Source organism: Fringilla coelebs (genome assembly GCF_963513975.1).
Source record: "Fringilla coelebs genome assembly, chromosome: 2".
Taxonomy (NCBI): Eukaryota; Metazoa; Chordata; class Aves; order Passeriformes; family Fringillidae; genus Fringilla; species Fringilla coelebs.
In genome coordinates, this window is record NC_140029.1 from 17402318 (window position 1) to 17423829 (window position 21512).

General features: G+C 38.6%; 1 protein-coding gene across 2 annotated transcripts in view; it reads left to right on the forward strand.

The window, feature by feature from the left end:
- The window catches only part of CTPS2 (CTP synthase 2), a 59329-nt gene extending 39872 nt beyond the window's left edge, over window positions 1–19457 (forward strand). For both annotated transcript variants that reach the window (XM_084223553.1, XM_084223552.1), the window contains 6 exons: window positions 3619–3715; window positions 5519–5574; window positions 6307–6403; window positions 7799–7943; window positions 16131–16241; window positions 17875–19457. In XM_084223553.1, coding sequence (XP_084079679.1) covers window positions 3619–3715; window positions 5519–5574; window positions 6307–6403; window positions 7799–7943; window positions 16131–16200 — 465 coding nt within the window. In that variant the 3' untranslated portion in view covers window positions 16201–16241; window positions 17875–19457. The remainder of the gene's footprint in view (window positions 1–3618; window positions 3716–5518; window positions 5575–6306; window positions 6404–7798; window positions 7944–16130; window positions 16242–17874) is intronic.
- Window positions 19458–21512: the final 2055 nt, after the last annotated feature.

Consider the following 21512-nt stretch of genomic DNA (forward strand, 5'->3'; position numbering starts at 1 on the left):
AGTCCTAGGGCACTGAGTGCTTCAGATGGGTGGGCAGCAATACAGTTTGCTTGGAACTGGGATATCTCTGGAGGAAAAGGGAGCAAGGGATTCAGGCAGATGTAATATTTGCACATTCTTTCAGTAACTGAAAATGTAATCCTCTGAACAGGGAAAGTCTGTCATTCTGGTTTCCTTGCCAAGCTGGAAGGTCTCAGTGCCCCGGTAGTGTTGTAGTTGTCAATTTTTCTTTAAAATATTTGTACTAAGTTTGTTTCTAAAACAGAATAGATGTTAGTATAAACATCACATTTGTAGGTGTCTGGGTTTTTTTACCGATGAACTTGTGATTAATTGATTTGATCAAATCTAGCAAGTACTGACTAATCCTACAGAGAATGATGGAAGAGTCAATAAAAGGATGAGTTCCTTAAGTTTGGGTTGAGTCCTTGTCAGTTTGTGCTGCTGGATTTTTTTTCATAGCTGTGTTCAACAGGGATTAGTATTCATCAATACCTGTCACTGTATTCCCTGCTCCTGTCAGCTTTCCCTCTACACAATCTCTTGTGTGCTGTGTTCAGATCCTCTTCTCAGTGTTCAGGTAATCTCCAGGGCTGTGGCATCTCCTGATGCTTTGATCAGCATTTATATGTGTAGTAATTTATTTCAGCATTGTTAAATCTTTTGCTCACCAGTCAAGGTCTGAATAAAAAGACAAAAAACCTAGACCCCAAACTTGTAAAAATGTGCTTTCAAAGCTGCTTAGTTATCAGTTGTTCAAATCAAGTAATGCTCATCTCCCTCCTCAACTCCTCAAAAACCAAGCCTGCAAACAAAACCCAAGCAGACACCCCCACTCCCTCCCCTTCCCCTGCCAAGGTAACCAGAGTAGATGAATTTCTCAAAATGGCATTGCAGAACATGAGGCAAAACAAAGATAAAATGTAATGGTCCTGGCATGATTGCTAAAATGATAGGTGTGGGGCTTTCAGAGCCTTGGCTGCTCTGTGTTGAGTGTCAGGGTTTGAAAGGTTTTCTTGTTAGCTTTTATATGCTTTCTATCAACAATGAAACAATCCAGGCAGTAGATATCTGAAAGAAGATTTCTGTTCATGGATAGTTGAAGTCACTATTCATTAGTAACATGAATAAATAGTGATCAGACTGCTTTATATCAAGAATGTGCTTTGTGCTGTCTTACAGTGATTCGTTCTTAATTTCATGTTGGCTGTCTGGTGTAATACATATAAAATCTCTATAAAATCCCTGTAGTTTTGGCAGTTTTCAGAGATTTGGGTAAGAAAGACCTAATTGATGCCTTATATATTCTTGCATCCTCCCATACTTTTTTGTTGCTTGTGGTACCTGTTCTGTGCTGTTCTCTGCCCTTCAAAGAACTAATGCATAGGAAGAGCTGATTTATTCTGTGCCAGGAAGCATAAGCTTGTTGAAGAGTCTATTCAGTTGCACAGTTGTTCAGAATGACCACTGTTTGAAACCTCTGCTTTTTCTGCTCAAATAAATTCTCTATAATACAGCAAAATATTTCATTAATATGACGCTGCTTTTCTGATTCTCTTTACTTTCTTTGGACTGTAGGGCAGCAGTGCCACTTTGGTTTCAAAAGTTTCTTGCACAGATGTTGTTGCAGAGAAACTCAAGTAATATATAAACGAGTAATATTGAGGGCTGTGCTGTTGTAGCTGCTGGAGTTCATCCAGGCCACAGAGCCAAAGCAGTTCCAAGGCATTAATTCATAAATAGCTCCTTTTGTCACCTGATGACAAAAGTTGATATATCAAACCTTGTCCATTTCTTACTAATATAACAGTATTGGGAGAGATGGAGAGCTGGAAACACAGACACACAGAGACACACACAGACACACACACACATGCACGCACACACATGTGCCTTCAGCAGAGCAGATGCTCTACTTCTGATACCGTCTTCTTTTTTTGTGGGCACTACTTCAGGAAGAAAAGTGAAAATAAATGAAAGGAAATAAAATAAATTCAGTAAATTTCCTAGTTTTAAACTAGTAAGGGTTCAGTGAATAGGTTTTCTTTTATTTTTTGTATTTGTGAAGGGGGGCTTAGCTCAACATCTTGCACAGTCCTCACTTTTGTGATTTGAGAGGTAATTGAAGAATCTGTAATATCCCATTGGTTTGATCACAACTCCTGCTCATGACATTTTATAATGAATATATTGCTTATAAATAACATTTTGAATGTATAAGGTTGTACAGAGATAATTACACAGCTGAAATGCATTGGCACAAGGCCAAAGGTTAAGCACTTTCCACCATCCCTCCTAAATTGAATAACTTCACTTTATGAAGTGTATCATCAGATATTGTTTTCATTACTCTCAGAGGGCAAATTAAGGTTAATAAAAATCCATTTGAGATTACCCATATGTGTGAATATTTGTATTTTTAGAACTTTTCTTTGTCAATACATTTCTCACTGACTGTGTTTATGTGAATATAAGTACGTAAGTTGAGGCTTCAGCTCATGTTTCTACAATTTCAAACTGTTTTACCTCTCTTAGACAGATTTCCTCTAAACTACATTGTGAGACCCTGCAGGATTTTTCAAACTGAGCAAAACTAAGTTCACTCCTTCCATTAAGTTGTGGTTTCTCTTGTGCCCCACATCCACTATCCCGGGTTTTACTTGACCCATGTAGAAGCCATTTGACTCATCTGCTTCAGTCAGTATTTGTATATCCTTGTCTTTAAATTTTATGTTAAATAGCATATTCTTCAAACAAGGCAACCCAGTACTTTGTTAATACTGTTAATACTCTTCAGGAATCTGAGAAACCCTTTAGTAGAGGTGAAATGGGGGGAATGGTTTTCCATTTTCTGTGATAAGTTAGTTATATCTATAATCTGAAATAGCACACACATACTGGAGTTACCTGTTCCCATACTCTGCTTTTACAACATTATCCTCTCACTACAAGTGTCCTCTTTTCACTCTGCTGCTGCATGCCCTTCCCCTCTTCCTACTTCCCAAGAAAGAGGTTGGTTGTCTTCTCACTTGATACCACAGCTGTTTCTGCCTGTTACCATAAGAAAAAGCAATATAAGAAATGGCCTAGTGTACGGAAATTCTAACCAATATTACTTACCCATATTTAATATGTCTAATCTTTCAGCCCCTGTGAGGTTCAGGGAGTTTGTTTTTCCAGAGATGATGTCTTTATCGCTTGGTGGACTTTTTTGGTCTATGAATTTGAATTTTTAAAAATCTGTGTACTATCTTAGCACAAAGAATAGCTTTGGGCAGAGTTATCCTATTGGTAACATTTTGGTGTAATTTTTAAAAGAAAGGTGATTTTTCCACCCCGAAAAATTTAAATAAGAAATTAGAAGTTGCTTTTGTTATTCATAACATTAAATGAAAACATTTGTCATGAACCTAGTTAACATTGTCAATCTGTTACAATGCATTATTGAAGAACAAAACATTAGAGAAACAAAACAGAAATAATGATTGGGAATGATTGGAGGTAAAATATGTTAAGATACCACTTAAAACTCTATGTCACTTGCTAGGCTAGGCTTGTTTGTTTTAGGTTTTTTTTATTTGTTGAATAAAACAGGATCTGAGCAACTTTTCTCTACAGGTTATTGACATGCCAGAACACAGTCCTGGAGATATGGGAGGAACAATGAGGCTGGGGAAGAGGAGGACTGTTTTTAAAACTGAAAATTCTGTTTTAAGTAAGTTATTTTTCTGCTCTTTTGACTTTGCCTTTTGGATAGGAGCTTTGTAACATGGAAAATCAAAAATGCTATAATCTTAAGTAAACAGTTAGGTGGAAGCTTTCCTGAGCTCATTCACTTTGATCCTGTAATTTACATTTACTGAGAATTGGAGTGAAAAAAAGAAATGAGAGGCATCTGTAACTCCCAGTGAAACTGTCACTGAGGGTCCAGTGCTTTTTTTAAAAACAATGAGTAAAATGTTGAGAAAACTGAAATTCTTTTCATGGCAGTTTAATTCGTTGTGTTCTTGGGAAGGTCAGAGTGCTTTCTTCCTGTTTTCTAGCCTGATCCTGGAAGCAGTGTTGTTTTGGGAAAGCAAAGTATCTTTTGCAGAAAAGGAAATTATTTGCTGTAACAGGATGCTTCAGATAACAAAATAAAAGAATCCAGAATATAGAAAAAATTATTTTATTAGATCTATATGTATTTTAAAATTGAAGTAATACTTGTCTCCTATAAATCAGCCCATTATACGGTAGTAATATAGATGATGCTGCAAAAGTGTAAAAAGTAGTTTCTTGTCCATTAATTAAATAGGTATGTTTTTCTTATATTGCCCTGCCCCTGATGTTGATCTGAGGTGTTCTCTATTTAGCTATGTTAAACTTAAGGAATCTATCCTTCTGAGTATAAATTACATCTACTTCAGCAGGAGACCAGAGTGTAATACCATGTGCACATTTAATGAAAACTCTGCAATTCTAGAGATGCCCATACTAGTGATCTGACTAGCCTGGATGATACTTTGCCTATGTCTGATGTAGATATGCATATCATAATGTACATGTTGTTGTGTGACCTAAACATTCTTGGAGAAGTTAATAAAAATTAACATGTGTTGTAACTCCTGACCAATATTAAGAGTTGCTTAGATCTGTTTAGATCTTTGGAAAGAATAAGAAAAAGCTATGGTAGTTTAATCAGGAGATCTGATTTCTTTTTCTTATGCTTTACAACTTGGATGGAAATAATAGTTTTGAAAAGGTGTCCTTTAAAATTAAGATATGCACCATCCTTTGTAAAATGGCAGTACTATTATTCTACAATTTTTGAAGACATTCTTTGCAGTTTAGTTTATGTACCAACCCCCTAGCAAGACAGCAATTCTCATGACCTTAGTGTAAATTGAGAGCAAAATTTGAGCCATGATTATAAGTGAGAGATATCATTAAAATCTGGTTTACTGCATATCTCAGACTTGTTCCTTGTTGCTGTAAAAGGTGGAGTGTTTGAGATGACACACAGAAGACTGCCAGAGTCATTTGGGTAATGAGATCAGGAAAACAGAGAAAAGCAATATTCTCTGTTCTTTGGAGGTACTCTGCCAGGTGCCATGCATAATCTATTAAAATGGAACAGATGCTACTAAAAGGCTTCCTTCCTTGCATCTTTTGTGTGCAACTGTTCTAAAACCCTGAAGGGATTTTACATTGCTGGTTCACTCAGACTTTTCTTTTTTTTTTTTTTTTAAGCTTTACAATTTAAATTAGTTAAAGTGTGTTTAGATTCTAGCTTGCCTAAGCTATTTCTAGTCAAGGAATGTTGAATATGAGTCCTGAATAAACTCAGGTAACAGTGAATTAAAAGAAACTAGTCATCACTCAGGCAGAACCGAAAAATGCAGTGAGATGAATAATGTCTTGTTGTGTTTAACAAGTGTTGATTGGGACTTCTTTGAGGTTTGAATTACAAGGAATAATTGTAGTAACTATTAAAGCAACTCATGGGCTTTTAATTTCTCTTTTGTTGTATATTCAGGGAAGCTTTATGGTGATGAAATGTTTGTAGAGGAGCGACACAGGCATCGATATGAGGTACGCACTGTCCTTTGTATGGGTCCACTCCTCTGTATGCAAACATCTGGGATAAGGTGCCTGAATACTTCCAGAATACTGACATTCAAGGAGACACACACGAGGTGGACTCCTGGAGTTATCTCTGAGATACTTCAGAAGGGATCTGACTCCATCAGTGTCTCTAAAGGGTCTTGAATGATCAGATTTGTGCATGTTGTAACTGATTCAGACAATATTAACCTTCCTTAAAAGGGAGGAGAATATGATGGTGGCAAACCTGCTCAAGTTTGGATATTAACTGCGTGGTTAAAACATCATCAAGGAAATGAGACAGCTCACTGCAGAGCTCCTGAGTTTGAAGGAAGAGTTGCATCACAGCTTTTGTCATAACCACTGAAATGCAGTGTTCAAAGGGGAAGTCAGTGGGCATCTCATCTAGTGGGTCATTTAAAAAGGGGGAATTCAGGCTGCTTGGATTCAGAAGAGCAGCAAGCAGAAGGGACCATGGCTTTAATTTTTGAACGTTGCATAGTAACTTTTAAAATTACTGATTCATCTCTTTATGAAATAAACATGTCCACTTTTACAAATTTATGCTAGAGTTGTTGAAACAAGAAAGCAAAAGTTCCCAGCCCTTACCCAATTCTCTTCATTCTTGTATGCATGTATAAACCATTACAATTAACTGCTACTGTTTGTTAAATCCACAAATAAACAGAACTACCATTGTTATTGCTTTCGACGTTTCAGGTGAACCCAGAATTGACTCACTGCTTTGAAGAGAAAGGTTTGAAATTTGTTGGCCATGATACAGAAGGGAACAGGATGGAAATTATTGAACTGGAGAGTGAGTGTCTTGTTTGTAATACTTGTTGCATCTGTTAAAACTGTATGAACTATAAACTATGAACTATAGGTTGTTGAACGACATGTAGACACAATATTTAGCTGTCTTAACAGCCAAGGTCATTTTGGGGGATACTGCTAACTCCACTTGTGTATTACAATGGATGAAAATTCAGAGTAGGTTAGGAAAAGTTTTACACTTTGCAAAGACTGTGTATGCATTTGATTATGTGGGACAAATGTGCTCCTTTTCCAAAAGGTCCTAAATCTAGCTCCAGGGGATTTGGCTATGTAGAATCATTGAGTGATTTGGGAGGTCATATAGTCAAATCTTCTGCTTCAGCACAGGGCTACCTTCAAATATAGGTCAGGTTCTCTAGAGTTGTATCAGTCAAGTTTTGAGTACCTCCAAGTGTGCTGTTGCTTGGACTTCAAACCTCTCATGACTGTTTTTTGAATCCAGGGTCTGGCCATTTTTTTAACACACGTTGTGGTCTACCCATAGTCCACAGCTTCCAACTTAAAGGGTAGAAAATCATATGAAAAGCTTTGCTAAAGTCAGAATTAAGAAAAGCCAGTGCTCTCCCTGCATCCAAAGACAGATTCTTCTCAGGTCTGTTGTGCCTTCCAGACCTTCATGTCCTGAAGGTCAGGAATTTTCTTTGGTTCCTTTGACCCTTCTTTTTGTCTTGAAGAAGGGCATGGTGACTGCCTTTTTCTAGTCATCAGAGACCTCTGGCCTTTTATAGATTTTTATCTATATGCCAGTTTCACAGTGACATTGCCCTGCTCCCTAAGCACCCTGAAATATTCTTGGTCAGGTCCCAATATGTCTTTCATTTTTCCCAATTTGTGTTTCATTTATGGAATATGTATACATCCCGTACAGACAAAGTATATGACATTACTGGAGTGTATTATCCACAGAGTCTGTGAAATCTTCATCCTTGCAGCAGAGACCTTCAAAACTTGACTAGACAAAGCTGTCAGCAACCTGATTTAACTTTGAGTTTGTCCCTGAGCATATTGTTCTGAATAGACATGCATAAATAGCTACCAGAAACCAAAATACCATGAAAATAACATTATATATGTAAACTTTGTGACTTCTCCAATTGTGCACCTCTACCCCCACTCTTACATGTTGGTACAGGTTTATTATTCAGTTTTTATGTGTCAGAGGATGATTTTTCTTTGGTTTGCCCTACTAATCTTCTGCCTCTGTTGTCAGTTGCTTTTTGTGGAAAGAAGTTTTCTGTTGCCTCACCCTTAAATTGACATGTGCTGCTCTGGCTTCTGGACACTAGTCTGAAATCTTCAATAAGGTTTTTTCTTAAAAGTTTTTCTACTATCTTCTTCCTACATTGTGTAATTTTCTTTGACGTCTATCTTGTAGATCACCCATATTTTGTGGGAGTTCAGTTCCACCCAGAATTTTCCTCAAGACCTATGAAACCTTCACCTCCGTACCTTGGACTGTTGCTAGCAGCAACTGGGACACTGAATGCATACCTGCAGCGTGGATGTAAATTGTCTCCAAGGTAATCTTTCTTTGTTGCTTGCCTGCAGTTTGACAGTCACATTTTTAGAGGGACTATCCCATCCTTCAATTCAGAAGCCCAGAAGAGGAAAAGGAGTTCTTCATGTATTGATTTACTTGTGACTGTGTGCCTGTCATATACCTGTGTGCAAAATAACCTGTAAGCAGGAAGCACAGTTCCTCACTTCTTCCTCTTCAGAGGCTATTAGGGCTAAAGCCAGAACCCCACATTACAGTCAGAAAAAAGTAAAAAAAACATTAATACATTCAAATGAAGATAGCAGCCTTCTGTGTTGACTTCATTGACAGTAGCTTCATAGGGAAAGAGATTTGCTAGAGGATCAAGCAATGAAATGAAATTCGTACCTAGTTGTACTTGAATGATAGTAACAACAACAAAGAAAGAACTGATTTTATTTTGCAGTAGCTAAATAATAAATACTGTCTTTCAGAGACAGGCCTGAAATAAAACATTTGGGATACCTTTAGACTTACAGAAGAATTTGGATCTAGGTCAGAACTGGATAGTCCAGCCAAAACTCTGTCCTTGGTCTCTTGGACACACAGGCTTTGGTTTATTGAATGTACCAATGTTTTTTTTAGCCAGGGTTAACTAATTCTTGTTTATTTCAATGATATTAATAACAGTTGAAATTTCATTATAATAGCAATAATAAAGAAATCAGAGCGAAGCCTTGGGCACAGTAACAAAAAATAAAAAAAAAATCATAAAATGACTGAATAATAACATTGAACAGATCTAACTCTGGGATGTTGGCCTTCCCTCTAAACAAGACACCAGACTTATTAATTCCTGAGTCTTGTGTTCTATTAAAATAAGATCTGTTTGTTAAGAGAGAAATAGAAATTTTATTCAAGTTTGAGTAGTAATGGGAAAACAGCCAAACCAGACCAGACCAATCTGTTTTGGGTCCCTGCTCTTTATGCTCCCTGATACTTTATGGGTAGCAGTTTTTATTCACTCTGCCTGGTTGTGCAGTGATGTACATACAAAGAGAACGAATTTCTGATCTGCAAACCACAGCTTGATTGAAACACTCCTGTACCTTAGCCTGTTATTGTTAGAAGCAGTCATAACGTTAGCTACCTTTTAAAAGGTGTGCTGGTGCAATACACAGATCAAATTTTTGTAGTGCCTGGGAAGGCAGAGTCTTCCATCACAGTGATCTTCAACCTCTTGGTGGGCACTCTGAGTCACACTTCATCTCACTTCACAGGTCCCAATATCCTTTCTTACACTGCTTGTCCCATAAGTAACCCTATTTGTTTCTCTGAGTTAAAGAAAAATTACTTTTTTAAAATAAGTGATTTGCATGCATCCTGCTGATTTACATCCCTTAGTGTTACAACAACTATGCTATCTAACCCTGATCTAAAGTTTCAGCCATTACTGCATTTGCCCCACTTAGACTTATTTGAATTAATCATTCAAAATGTATACCCAACTCTTTTTCTTCATGTTCATGGAATAAACTCCTACCAAATCTTAAACATACAGCAAAGACAAAAATCCATACTCCAAAACTTAATTTATAAAATTGCAGATTTTTGCTATTTATCTAGTTACACAGCAATCAGGCAATACCCCTGTGTCTTGAGAAAGATCCCTGGAATAGGAAGGCGTTTTGAGGCTAAAAGAGGAAGATTTTTTTATGGAAGAATGTTCAGGAGGGAATTGCAGTGTTAGTTACAGCACACACACTCATATTAACATACCCACCTGTTAAGTGGAAATATTTCCAATGTAAACCTTTAAACCCCAGAATGCTGGTGATGTCATTGAGTTGTAAAGCTAAGGCATGTCCTAGCAAGGCTGAAAGAAATCTGAGGGAGAGGATTTTCTGCACACCTCATCCAGCACCACCCACCTGAGTTTTAGTTGTGCTGTGGACTAGAGCACAACTAAGCTGGCAGAGAATTTGTGGAGACCAGCAAGCTGAGCAGATTACCAAAGCAAGGCTACCATAAAAACTAAAGAGAGAGTGAATGATGAAGTCCTGAGACAAAAGGAAATAGTTATTTCAGCATGAGAGTCTTAACAGGAAACTATTGCTCCAGAACATTTAATAGCCCCATAATTAGGGTGCAATTTTAGAATATTTGACACCTGGACAGAAGCCCTAGCTTGTAAGCAAAGCTAATAATAACTTCAAGGATGCATTACAACTTCTGGAAGAGTGCCCTAAATAAATGAAAGTGAATAAAATGTCTCTTAATTTTTTTAAGGCCTAGTCTGGTACAGACATAGGCCCACGTAGGCATGAGCATGCCTAGTTTGAGACTGGAATGCATCTGCTGGGGAAAATTTAGTTCCTAGAAAAGTCAGTGTATACACCAAGAGACAGTCAAGAACTGACCAAAGGATCAGAGTAGCTCAGTGAATAATTGTTACTTATTTACCTGAAGTACTACTTGGGCTCCCAAGTTGCCTTTGTGGTTTCAGCCTCTTGTGCTTTATGGCATGAGTGCCCAACCATCAAAGCTCTGCACTTCATTTCCTTGTGAATGGCTTTAGATCATGACCTTTTCCAAACCTTTCCATGGAAATACTGAAGTCACCATTTCATATAGAAGTGAGGAATGTGGTGGGAGGCTGCCAGTTTACATTTTCATTTTCGAGGACGGAGAAAACCAAAACTACATGAGACTCAAAAGTGTACAATACCCACAAATATGCTGCTTTAAAAGAGAAAACAAAGGGTTTTAATAGGAAACTAGTGGATGAAGAGGGGAACTTCACATGTAATGTTGTTGGCTTTTACTAAAACTTATGTAGTTTCATTTGAAAAAATTAATAAAAACTGACTTGTCTTTGGGAACAGTATAATATGGGTTGCAAAATCACTGGTGTACAATAAAGCCACGTTGCTTGTTTTGTTTTGGTTTGTTTTTTTCTCCTTATCCAGTTTAGCATCAGCAGGCTTTATTTCTTCTTTGTCTACAACCAACACCTTTATTAATGGCCTGCAAGAGTAAGCCCAAGTGCATTAATTATATTTGCAAATAATGTCATTTGAATAAGAGCTGAAAGTACTATTCAGAACAAAGAAGCAATGAAAAAATACGTAGGGAATTTAGTAATCGCTGCTGAATATAATGGCATCTTTGGAGCAAGAAGATGAGAAGCTAAAGATAAATAATTTAAACACAAATATCCAGTACAAGGGATGAAATGTAGCAAATGAGAAGTTTTCCTAGGTGAGTAGGTGTAGGCAACACTGACTACTGCCAAAAAAAAACCTTCCCAAAGCATTAGTGAGTATGCTAATGTGAAGTACCCATCCAATGCCATCTAGTCACAGAGTACTCTTGAGTTCTAGGAAAAATATTAATGAAAGATGACCTATGATAAAGAACAAAAGTGGCCAGAGAACAGAAGGAATAGTGCATTAAATGAAACACCAAAAACCTCAGAAAATTTGTCCATGTGGTGCTTACTGCATTAGCATGGTCCAGCAATCTCTCACACCAGCTGTGGATGAAAGCACCTATGAACAGAGTAGAAACCAGCCTGTTCTGGTGCCTGATGTCCCCTGTACATTGTCCCCAGCCCAGAACACATTTGGCACAGCATCATGCTTCTGCCATTGGCTGAATACAGACGTGATTGGATGGAAATGTGATTTGAAGATTGTCAGGAGAGCAGCAAGAGAGGGCCTGCTCTGTGAAAGATGGCACTCCAGGAGCCAGGGGTGGGAGCTGTCCTGGTGGGGATGGCGTCCTCAGTCAGTACCACAGTTGCCACAGAAGGCAAGTGCTCTGGCTCCAGTGACCTTCCAGTGGTGCAGGTCCCAGGTGGGGATGGTTGGGACAGCAAAGACCCTGTTACCCTCAGAGTTCTTACAGAAAACTACAGAGAAGTTTTAAAGGAAATCCTTTCTTAACCATACTGGCACTTAGAAATTGCTGGTTATGTCAGTTAACTTTGCCATTTAAATGTTAGATGTTTACAGTGAAAACCCTTCTGAGCTGGTGACCTCAAGTCTTTTTCTGTAGTTGTTAAGTAAAAATGCACTTTAAGGAACCAAATAGCTCATTATAACTATTCTGTGGGTCAGTTATGCATTCCATCCTGCCAGAGCCTGTTTCTCTCCAGTGAATGTAGGGAGCTGCTGGTGCCTGTCCCAGATTAAGATATTATCCTAGGTCCAGTTATGTGTGGGCAGGTGGCTCACAGGTCAGAACTGGGGAGTTTGTGCTGAGGGATTCCCAAATGAAATGATGTTTTATGGAGGCATAGGGTCGTATCATGATGTTCATCGTTTTAAATGATGATTGTGGTTTTAAATGGTAGATAAAATTTTTATGACTGTAAATGATATCTGTGATTTTTATGATCATGTAATAATCATAAAAATATGTACCAAGAATACGGGTGACTGCAATTATAACCATTCCACAATCAAATATTCATTTATTCAAAATAATGTTTTAATGACACAATAATTTTAATAATTCAGCTTTTTTGTGGGGAAATAAATTACAATAATTTGCAGATTTCTTTTTGCTGAGTCCTCAAAAGCTAAACAACTTAAACAATTGCAGCCTGTGCTAAATTTATCTGTACTTCATGTATCTTTAATTTGCACTGAGGAAGAAATGCGCTTAGCTTGCGGGGTATAGCATTACTGTAGTAATTATTTTAATTCCTTATGTTTCTGGAAAAGGAGTTTTTTGTCAATTGTACATTAAAAATGAATGAAAGAAAAGCTTCCCTGAAACTGCTGCTTTGTTTCTAAAGAATATTAATCTGGATTTTCCAAGTGAGAACCAGAAAGTTCACAGAGTACCCATTTTTCAGGAGTGAGGTGACCAAAATTCCTCATCTGAAATGACTGACTAGATCCAGTGACACTGCATTGAGTTTTGTTGTTTTTTTCCCTCGGCTGCCACTTTATACTTGAGGTCCCACAAAAACAATCAAACAAAAACAAATAAACAAACAAAACCTGTTGGGGTTAGGTCTTCGAACTGGTGGCCTCAGGTCTGCTCAGTAGCTCCTTTTTGTTGTTGTCCACTGTTGTAAGAATTGTTACAAATAAGATGAAGTGGGTGTCGGGCTCCTGCACAAGATAATTACTGATTAATTTGAACACAAATTAAGAGAAAACTTGCTGAAGCAAATGTAAGCATATTTTTTCAGTGGTTGGCTCAGTGTGAAAAAGAATTTCATTAAAGAAAGCTGGGTTTATTTGGTTTCTCAGCACCTCCACTTTCACAGCCAGCAGATTTAAATGAGGTTACTTAATATTACCAACTGTGAGCACGAAGCATCCATTTGGTTTTTGTGTTTATATCTGTGCACAACTCATTGTAATTTGGAACACATACACATTTATCTAAAGAGAAAAAATGGCTTGTTTCTGGTTAATGCCACCTACCGTTTTCTTTCAGATAACACATGATACTAATATGTTTGACATCAGAGTAAATCTCAGAAACCTGACACACAGTGCTGGTTTGAAGCTGTAACACACAGGTGTAGATATGCCAAATTTCACGAGTCCCTGTTTGCCTTCAAGTCCACTGGCAGCCTAACTCTTGAAGTTCAGATTTCCTTGGGACCCAAGGTGTTATTCTTAAGATGATGCCACAGGTTCTGGGCATGCTTAGACAAGCCATTCAAGCAGCTGAAACTGAGAGGCTGACAGCTACCTGACTCTGAAGTCCAAGGGCTGATCCTTACCTGGGTATTTCCCCTGTCTTTCGTGCCCTGTGGCCTGCTTGTGAGACATAAAACCCCATACACCCCACAGAGCAGCCCTGAAGTAGGGGAGACTGTGAGGTGCTACTGCAGAAGTCAAGAACATGATGATGTCAGCCCTTCTCTGGGATTTGATGTCAAATCTTGTAGTGAAATTGGGCACTGTGGGAACAGGAAGAAAATAGTCATCAGCTGAGTTAAGTGTTTTAGCCTCTGCACTAGTGGCCAGGTGAGCCTCAGCTTTGGCAAACTTAAAACAGGCTTGAGAGGTTTGGGTGGTAAGTCAGTGAAATCACAGAAGCATCCAATTCTGTGGGCAAATCCCTCTAAAACCTGTGTCACTGAGTGGCGGAGGACCTGTGAGGAGCGTTCTGGGTGGGGATCAGGGATCAGCACCTGACTGCCCCCAAGAGATGAAGTTGTCCACTCACCCCATTGGTTGGTGAGCACTTCTGCTTAAGCATCTGGCTCCCATACTGTGTTGTTTACAGAGCTCTGGCATGTTTTTGGGCTGGGATTGCCACTGGGCAGCAGACTAATTAAAAAAAAAGTTCTCTGGAGAGTTTGGACTTTAATCATGGCTGTCATAAGATTGTGCAGTTCTCTACAATCAGTTTTACTCTGTGTTCTGTGGACAGTATTTGCTATTTTGCTGTGATGTGAAAATGCAAAACTGTTTTAATAATACTGCATTTTTGTTCCATGTTTCCATGGGTACTTTCAGAAAAAAGTAAGTACAGCATTGGTGATGTTGTGTTTGTCTGTGTGCATCTGGCATGCTTGATCGTACTGTTAACAACACTTTCCTCACTTGAACTGTGTAATTGATCACCAGCTGATGAAATGATCCAATTGAGCATTTCACACTAGCCTGATGTGACACACCCTTTATAAGAGCCACATCAGCAGTATGTGTGTCACACAGACAAGGGCAGAATGCTGTGGACAAAATCTTAATGTTAGGACAGCCCGAATATCTATGGTGTTTTACACAAATTTGGTACAGTGACTTGCTGTAACTGTGGGAAACTTTCCTAACAGAGGTAGAAATTAAATGAGGTGACTGTTGGTGCCCTTCCTCCTGTCCCACTCTGCTTAAGTGTCTGGTTTTTTTACCTATTCTTTCTTTGATTTTCCTTTTCTCTCAAAGAAGAGAAGAGAGGGTGAAATTCAGGCTACAAAGCAGTGCTCAGTACCAAGGAGCAGAGTAGCTGAGTGCAGTTTGTTCACTGTTCCACAGTGCAGTCTCATCAGAGGCTGTGGGGCTGCATGGCTCCCTTGAAGCAGTGCCCAGCAGGCAGTCACTGATAAGGCTCTGGTGCTGATAAGGCAGTCACTGATAAGGCTCTGTCTGGGCGGGCCATGTGCTTGGTGTCTCAGTAGCAGATCATGCCCAGAGATGGGGAACACAATGAGTGGGGTCCTGTTGTCTGGAGGATGAAGGGATGTGTGGTAAAGGGGAGATGTGACAGGACAGCTGTGCAGTCAGTGCCTGGCACAGAGCTGGCACCCAAGGCTGTCATGGTTTTCCCACACAAATGAGCTCTGAGATCCCCACTGTGCTGTGCTAGCCATGGCCTGGGCGCTGCAGGGTGACAGGACTGACCACAATTATTGCTGCTCAAATGTGCTTATCTGTTCCCTGGGCTGCCTTTGTTGGCTTCTCATCTGGGGAAATGAAAATATCTGGAAAACAGACTGTAGAATGAAGTACAGTAGGGAGGGGTTGAGGCTGGAGGCACTTCTGAAGTGCACTTAAATTTAAGATAAACTTGGAGATCCAATAGACATCACACTGACTGAAAATGTGGGTTTGGCACTTCTTTCTCTCAGTCACTGTGGTGATTCCTGTTCTTCACTGTTTCCTTGTTCTTACCACTTATAAAAAAACCACTTGCATGGCAATTTGGTCTCTGAAAACCAGTCTGCTTCTCTCAGGACACAACAAAAGGGGATAAAACCTCTAGAAAAACTGTCAGGATATTGCTTGGTGCAATGAAAATTATTTGTGTTCTTACTAAAAGAGCAGGAACTGTAATTTAAGGGTAGAATTGTGAGCTAATAAAGTTGTCTTAACTCTTTTTTTTTTTTTTAACCATAAGGCAGACATTCCTTTTATTTTAGCTCTGAATACCTGTCATTATCTATCTTGTTAACCATGATCTTAGACACGCAGCACCAGCAAAATGCAGAATGAATGTACAGGAGTCAAGCAAAAAGAAATTGAATGTGCTGTTTATCAGGTAGAGCATTATTTTGCATCAGGTCTTAAAACTCCAGACTTCAATCCCATTACTTTAGAGGAAGGTGTTCTAAAATACCATGGTTTTAGCATGAGCCTAAAGAAGTTTTCTGGAAATGGGGTGCATTTGAGGAAAGTGTTGATCATATGCATCATGGGTTGGAGGGCTTGAAATGAAATATTTGGTTTAAATCTTTCTGAATTCTTATTGGTTCCAACAGTGACAGCTACAGTGACCTAAGTGATGACAGCTCTCCAGAAAAAGAGTTTCCTTGTTCTGACACAAGCTGAAATGATTGTATGAGAGCACAGAAATGGATGATGCTATTGAGGTAAACTGAAATGTTTTGATACTGCTTTATGACACTGATTTATTTTAGACTTAAAACAGGAAATAAAGTTAACTTAATTCTCCCATTTGTTTCAAGTCCCATCTGAGAGCTTATGTCTTCTTTCTTGTCTGTAGCATTTAATTGTTTTCCTCTTCTGCTGCTTAACTCTGAAATTGAGATGTTAAAGTCTGCTAAATATTTTGGGTACATCTTTTTTGTAGGATGCTGTACAAAACCAAGTTCTGTGTTTGAAGATACATTAAAAATGCATTTTGAAATTATATTTAATTTTTTGTGTCTTCAGTTTACAATTTAGAATCACTTAAGCTACATTGTGTAGATGTTATTTTTTATTTTGCCTTAATATTCACCTGTAATTGCATCTGATGCATTGATACAACAAAGACATCCCAGCATAAATACTTGAATTTAATCTGCAGAGTGATAGAGATACAGGTTTTATCAAATTGTAGCTCTGTTTGCCATAGGTTTTGCCAAAGTATGTTGTATTGGTTGTTTATTTACCTGTAAACACGGTAGTCATAGATTTCCTCTTAGTTTGGAGGTTCTATTTCCTGTGAGATACCTGATCTCTGCAGGATCTGAGCTTGAAACTTGGTCTTACTTTATTTTTCCTATGCAGATTCATCAGAGCTGGGGTTGGTATGACTCTCATTCAGCTTCTTGGTATTTCTGAGCACTTTTGTGAGGAGGGCACAACTTTCCCCTCTGATTATGTCTCACATGGTGTTGACACTGAGCAGCTCTGCTGAGCAGACAATTAAGGCTACATATGAGCAGCATTTCTGCCTGATGGTTCCTCATCCAAGCAGTGGCATGAGATACTAGAAATTGGAATTCTGTCCTTAGATGCATGGGTTTCTTCTGTGATTTTCAATTGAGTTCTTTTTCGCTCTCCTGTACTACATGATAATGATCCCTCCCCAAATCATGAGAGCAAAGAACAGATGTTAAAAGTTTTAATGACCTGTTACATGTCCATACAGTACTGATGCCTGTCCTAAAATAACCAAAAAATGAGTAGATAAGTTGTTCCTTTTCACTCTTGCCTGGATCCTTCCCACCTCCAAACATCACAATGGTTCTGTTTCTTGAGACCAGCACAAGGTACAGGACAGTCCCTCTGGAAAAGCCCTTGCTTTCCTCAGTGGAATTTATGGATGGTAGTTCTCTGTTTACTGTTGCAGCATGACTTGTCAGTGCTTGGGTGAATGTACTTTTGTGATGCTTTTAAGTGGTTTTCAGCAGCCCAGCTGATTTTGTTTGAACATGTCACTAATTTTTATTCAACAGGATTACTCTAGAAAAGATTGAATAACTAAATCCAGATATCAAAAAATAAGAAAAGCATTGGCTTTTTTTTAAATCTCATGGTTAATTCTACCTGTAAATCAGAGCTGGATACACATGTAGATTATATTCAACTTTGTGGTTTCACTTTAGATAAAATGCATCTTCTCATAGAATTTACATAGGACTACTTTGAAATGAGTCAACAAATTTGAGTGAAAATTACATAATCATGAAATAAACTGATTTAAAGATGAAATATTTTTAATAATTGATATTTTTAAATTTATTCTTCCTTCCTCTCCCTCTTTTTATGTTACAGAAAACTTGGGAACAGGACAATATTGAATAGAAGAAGGTAGAAGAGTAAGCTGCTTGCAGTTCTCATACTGTTTCTTCCTCTGCTATGTTCAATAATTCTCATTACAGATAATAGTTTTACTGTTCTGTAGCAAAAACTGTTCTGTGTAAATGCTGTTTTAAAAGTTACCAAACGATTGTGCACCTTAGCTGTTAATCATTATTATCTCGTCCTATATTTCAGAGTGATCTCAGGTGAAAATGTATCAATTCACTAGTTCACAGCTTTCTTGATTTGAAGAAAGATTTGACTGGTTTCAGTTTGCCCTGGAACAGGAAGAAAAAATGCATTAGCTCTTGGGAATGAGGGGGGGAATGCACTAAAGCATTTAGGAGAAAATTGTCTTTCTCTTGAGCAGTAGAAAACCACTTCAGGGCTTTTTTTCCTATTAAGCTTGTATATATATATATTTTTTATTACTTTTTTTGCTGTTCAATATGTAGAAATGAAAAATGGTTGCTGTATCTCAGCTCTATGTGATTATAGTAATTAATGTTGGATACAAGTTTTTTCACTTTGCTTGATTTCACATGAATTCATTTGCTCTATTTCTCCTGGAAGTCTGATAATGCTGAACATAATTCTGACCTACAGAAGTGATATTAGAAGGTGGTTTCATATTTGTATTTTGTAAGAGAGAAAGTAAATACGCTCATATATTAAACTCCAGTTTTAACACTTTTGTGAAAGTTGTAGAAAAACCAGTCATAACCCTGGGGTGTTATCTGGGCTCCAGCTGTGCCACACTCAGTTAGTTGCAGTAAATAAGTGTGAAGCAAATTAAGTAAAGTTCACCCTTGTTTTCCTGCATCCTGTGACCACTCCATCATCGTAGCACTTATTCCCGAATAGAATGGAATGATGCGTTTTAATTTAGAAATCACAAGTTATTCCACTGCATCACAACTCAGGCAGCCCTGCAAAGCCAGGGCTGGAGCCTGAACCACTGGGACAGAAGAGTAAGGTGAGAGGTGCTGCTCTGGGTGTAAGGCAGCATTAAGGTGTAAGGGGTGTAAGGATCCCATTAGCATTGGGCATCATCAAACCTGTCACAGAAGCTGAACCTGAGCTATGTAACTGATGGGCTCCAGATGCTTGGGGCACACTTTCCTATAAAGAAAAATTCTGAATTTTCAGAGTTGTATTTCATTGGTTTTGGGCAAAATGTCTTATTTAATTCATCAAAAGTCAATATCTGCACAAAAATAGGAAGCACCATGTTCCTTATTACAGCTTTGTAAAACAGCAAGTTTGAGGGCTGTGCATTGCTCTAGAAAATCTCAGGTTACACAGCAAATTTGTCTTTTCACTAAAAGAAGCTTTAATGGTAATGAAACATAAAATGTATTTTTATGGCTGCACTTTCCTAAAGTAGTTTGTGAATATGTGCCTTGGAAATACTGACAGCAGAATTGGTGTCACTGTATGTCTTCCCCAATGAGAGACACTGGCCACTGCTTTGTGAAAGTGAAGAATTTCCTAAGATTGTCTGTAATGTGCAAATGTATTTTCAAAATATTTTCAATAAATTGTGTTATTCGGAAGTGTTTGGGTACCTGCTAAAAAATCATGGTGCCAGTTGTGAACTGTGGTGTTAAAGAAAGAAATCATCATTTAATCATGAAGCTGTGCTTGTTTGTAAGGAAGGGGAGCAGCATCCAAGTTTGGATGGGACTGCAGGGTAGGTATTGCACTTCATTGATTCTGTGGACAGAGCTGTGTCTTACTGAGTGTCTGCAGTCTCAGCAGTGTGGGTTCCTGTTTCACTGTCAGCTTTACAGGTGAGCTCCTTTAGCACCTGCCTAACATAATTAATGTGTACTACCCTAAAGCTGAGTTTTCTTCCCATTATTTAACTGCTTGGAGATATAACCTGCATGTGCTAGTGGGTGATGCCTGCAGTGATTGGGTCTAGTGAGGAGGATTTGCTTGACCAAACAGACTGTTCCTCATCAGAGAGTTCTTGTGGGAGGGTGGGCCAGATACTACATTAGTTTGCTGTTTTTCTGAAGCAATATTAATATCAGACAGAGTGTGACTGGTGGTTCAGAGTAGTACCAAAAAAGGCTCACTTGACCTGAGATTCATGGGACTGGCATACTACTTCTGAAATCCTCTAGAGGCATCTAAGCCCTGGCTTTCCAGGAAGACCCTGGAAGTTTTGAGCAATATCTTAAAAGTAGAGGTTGAGTTTTCTGCAAGAACCTGTGTAAGCAGAAATTGCAGCCTAAAGCTAAAGGAAGTTTTCAGGAGAGAAAAGTCAGATTATCAACAATCATAAGGGCAGGGTCTTGCTGCCCAAAATGACGTGGAGCATGATAAGGGAGAGTCAAGTGTAAGAGCAACAGATGACTTACCAACGTGAGCTCACCTCCTCAGGAGAGCTGTTACAGCTGCATGGCAATGCAAAGGAAAGTTCCTCTCCAAACTCTGTGTGTATCAATGACAGTAGGGAGTGTGACTGCAGCCTAGAGGACTTCTGAGCTGGCACCAAAGCCAGATCAGCCCAAGTGAACAGGGGCTGAGGAAACCTATGTGGGACTGGCTGAACCTCATTTCCCTTAACTTCGCTGTCTGCATAGGTGAGGTGACCAAAATCTGCTGAGAAAGGGAGCGAGGTGGAGCAGGGGGCAATCAGAATGACATTGCTCTTGGGAGAATATGTGGCCTCACTCAGCTTGACAGGGAAATAAACAAATGATACAGGTGTTTCTGCACCTCGGATTGAATAACACCTCATCCTTGCACACAAGTAGAAGGAGGCTTCTTCCCTGGGACATCTGCATGGGAGCTGTGGTGCACTTCTGTGCCTCAGCAGTTTATCCCATACAGTGCTTAGTTTTTCCCTGCTTGCAAAGTGAATTGGTAGCTGTTAGCTCTGAGTTAACTTCCAGACAAACTCTTCCTCTTATCACTTCACCCTGTTCCACTGTTGACATGGTTGGTACTTTGTTTAAGGATTTCCCACATTTTTTCAGGTAGCAGCCTTTGTATTTTTGATGACAATGAACTTAGTATCTCAGATATTTCTCCCTTTTTTGGGTACTGTCTAGATTTTTCAGAGTGTGTCTGAATTGGTAACTAGCACATGCTAACAAGATGAAATTAATTGAGTGCTCATCTACAATAATTGCATTAAAAGAGTCTGCATATGTTCTGCTATGCAGCAGGCTCATATTTGTATAGCTGCCCTAAAATGGTTTAGAATATTTACATCAGCATCTATTAGATGTCCAAAGGAAATATCTATGTTGCCTCACTTGGAAATTCCCTCTGAATAGCAATTCCAAAAATGCTGATTTTCCAATCTCTGGTTGATTGTCTTGATTTTATCTGTAAACATTTTTTAAACTTTTTTTTTTTTTAAATAATGTGAATTAACTTTTCATGGAACACAGAAGTGGATCAGTTCTATTGTTCTTTATTCATATAAAAGTAAGTAATCTTGAGTACTGTCTTATTTCAACATCCTGCTGTGACCTAGCTGACCTACTGCTGGAATAAAGTCTATTAAAATGTCTTTCATCTTGTAAAAATTGTGTACTTTAATCTTTAGGCTTTGATGATTTGTTTGTATATGGAATATTTTCCCTGCTTGT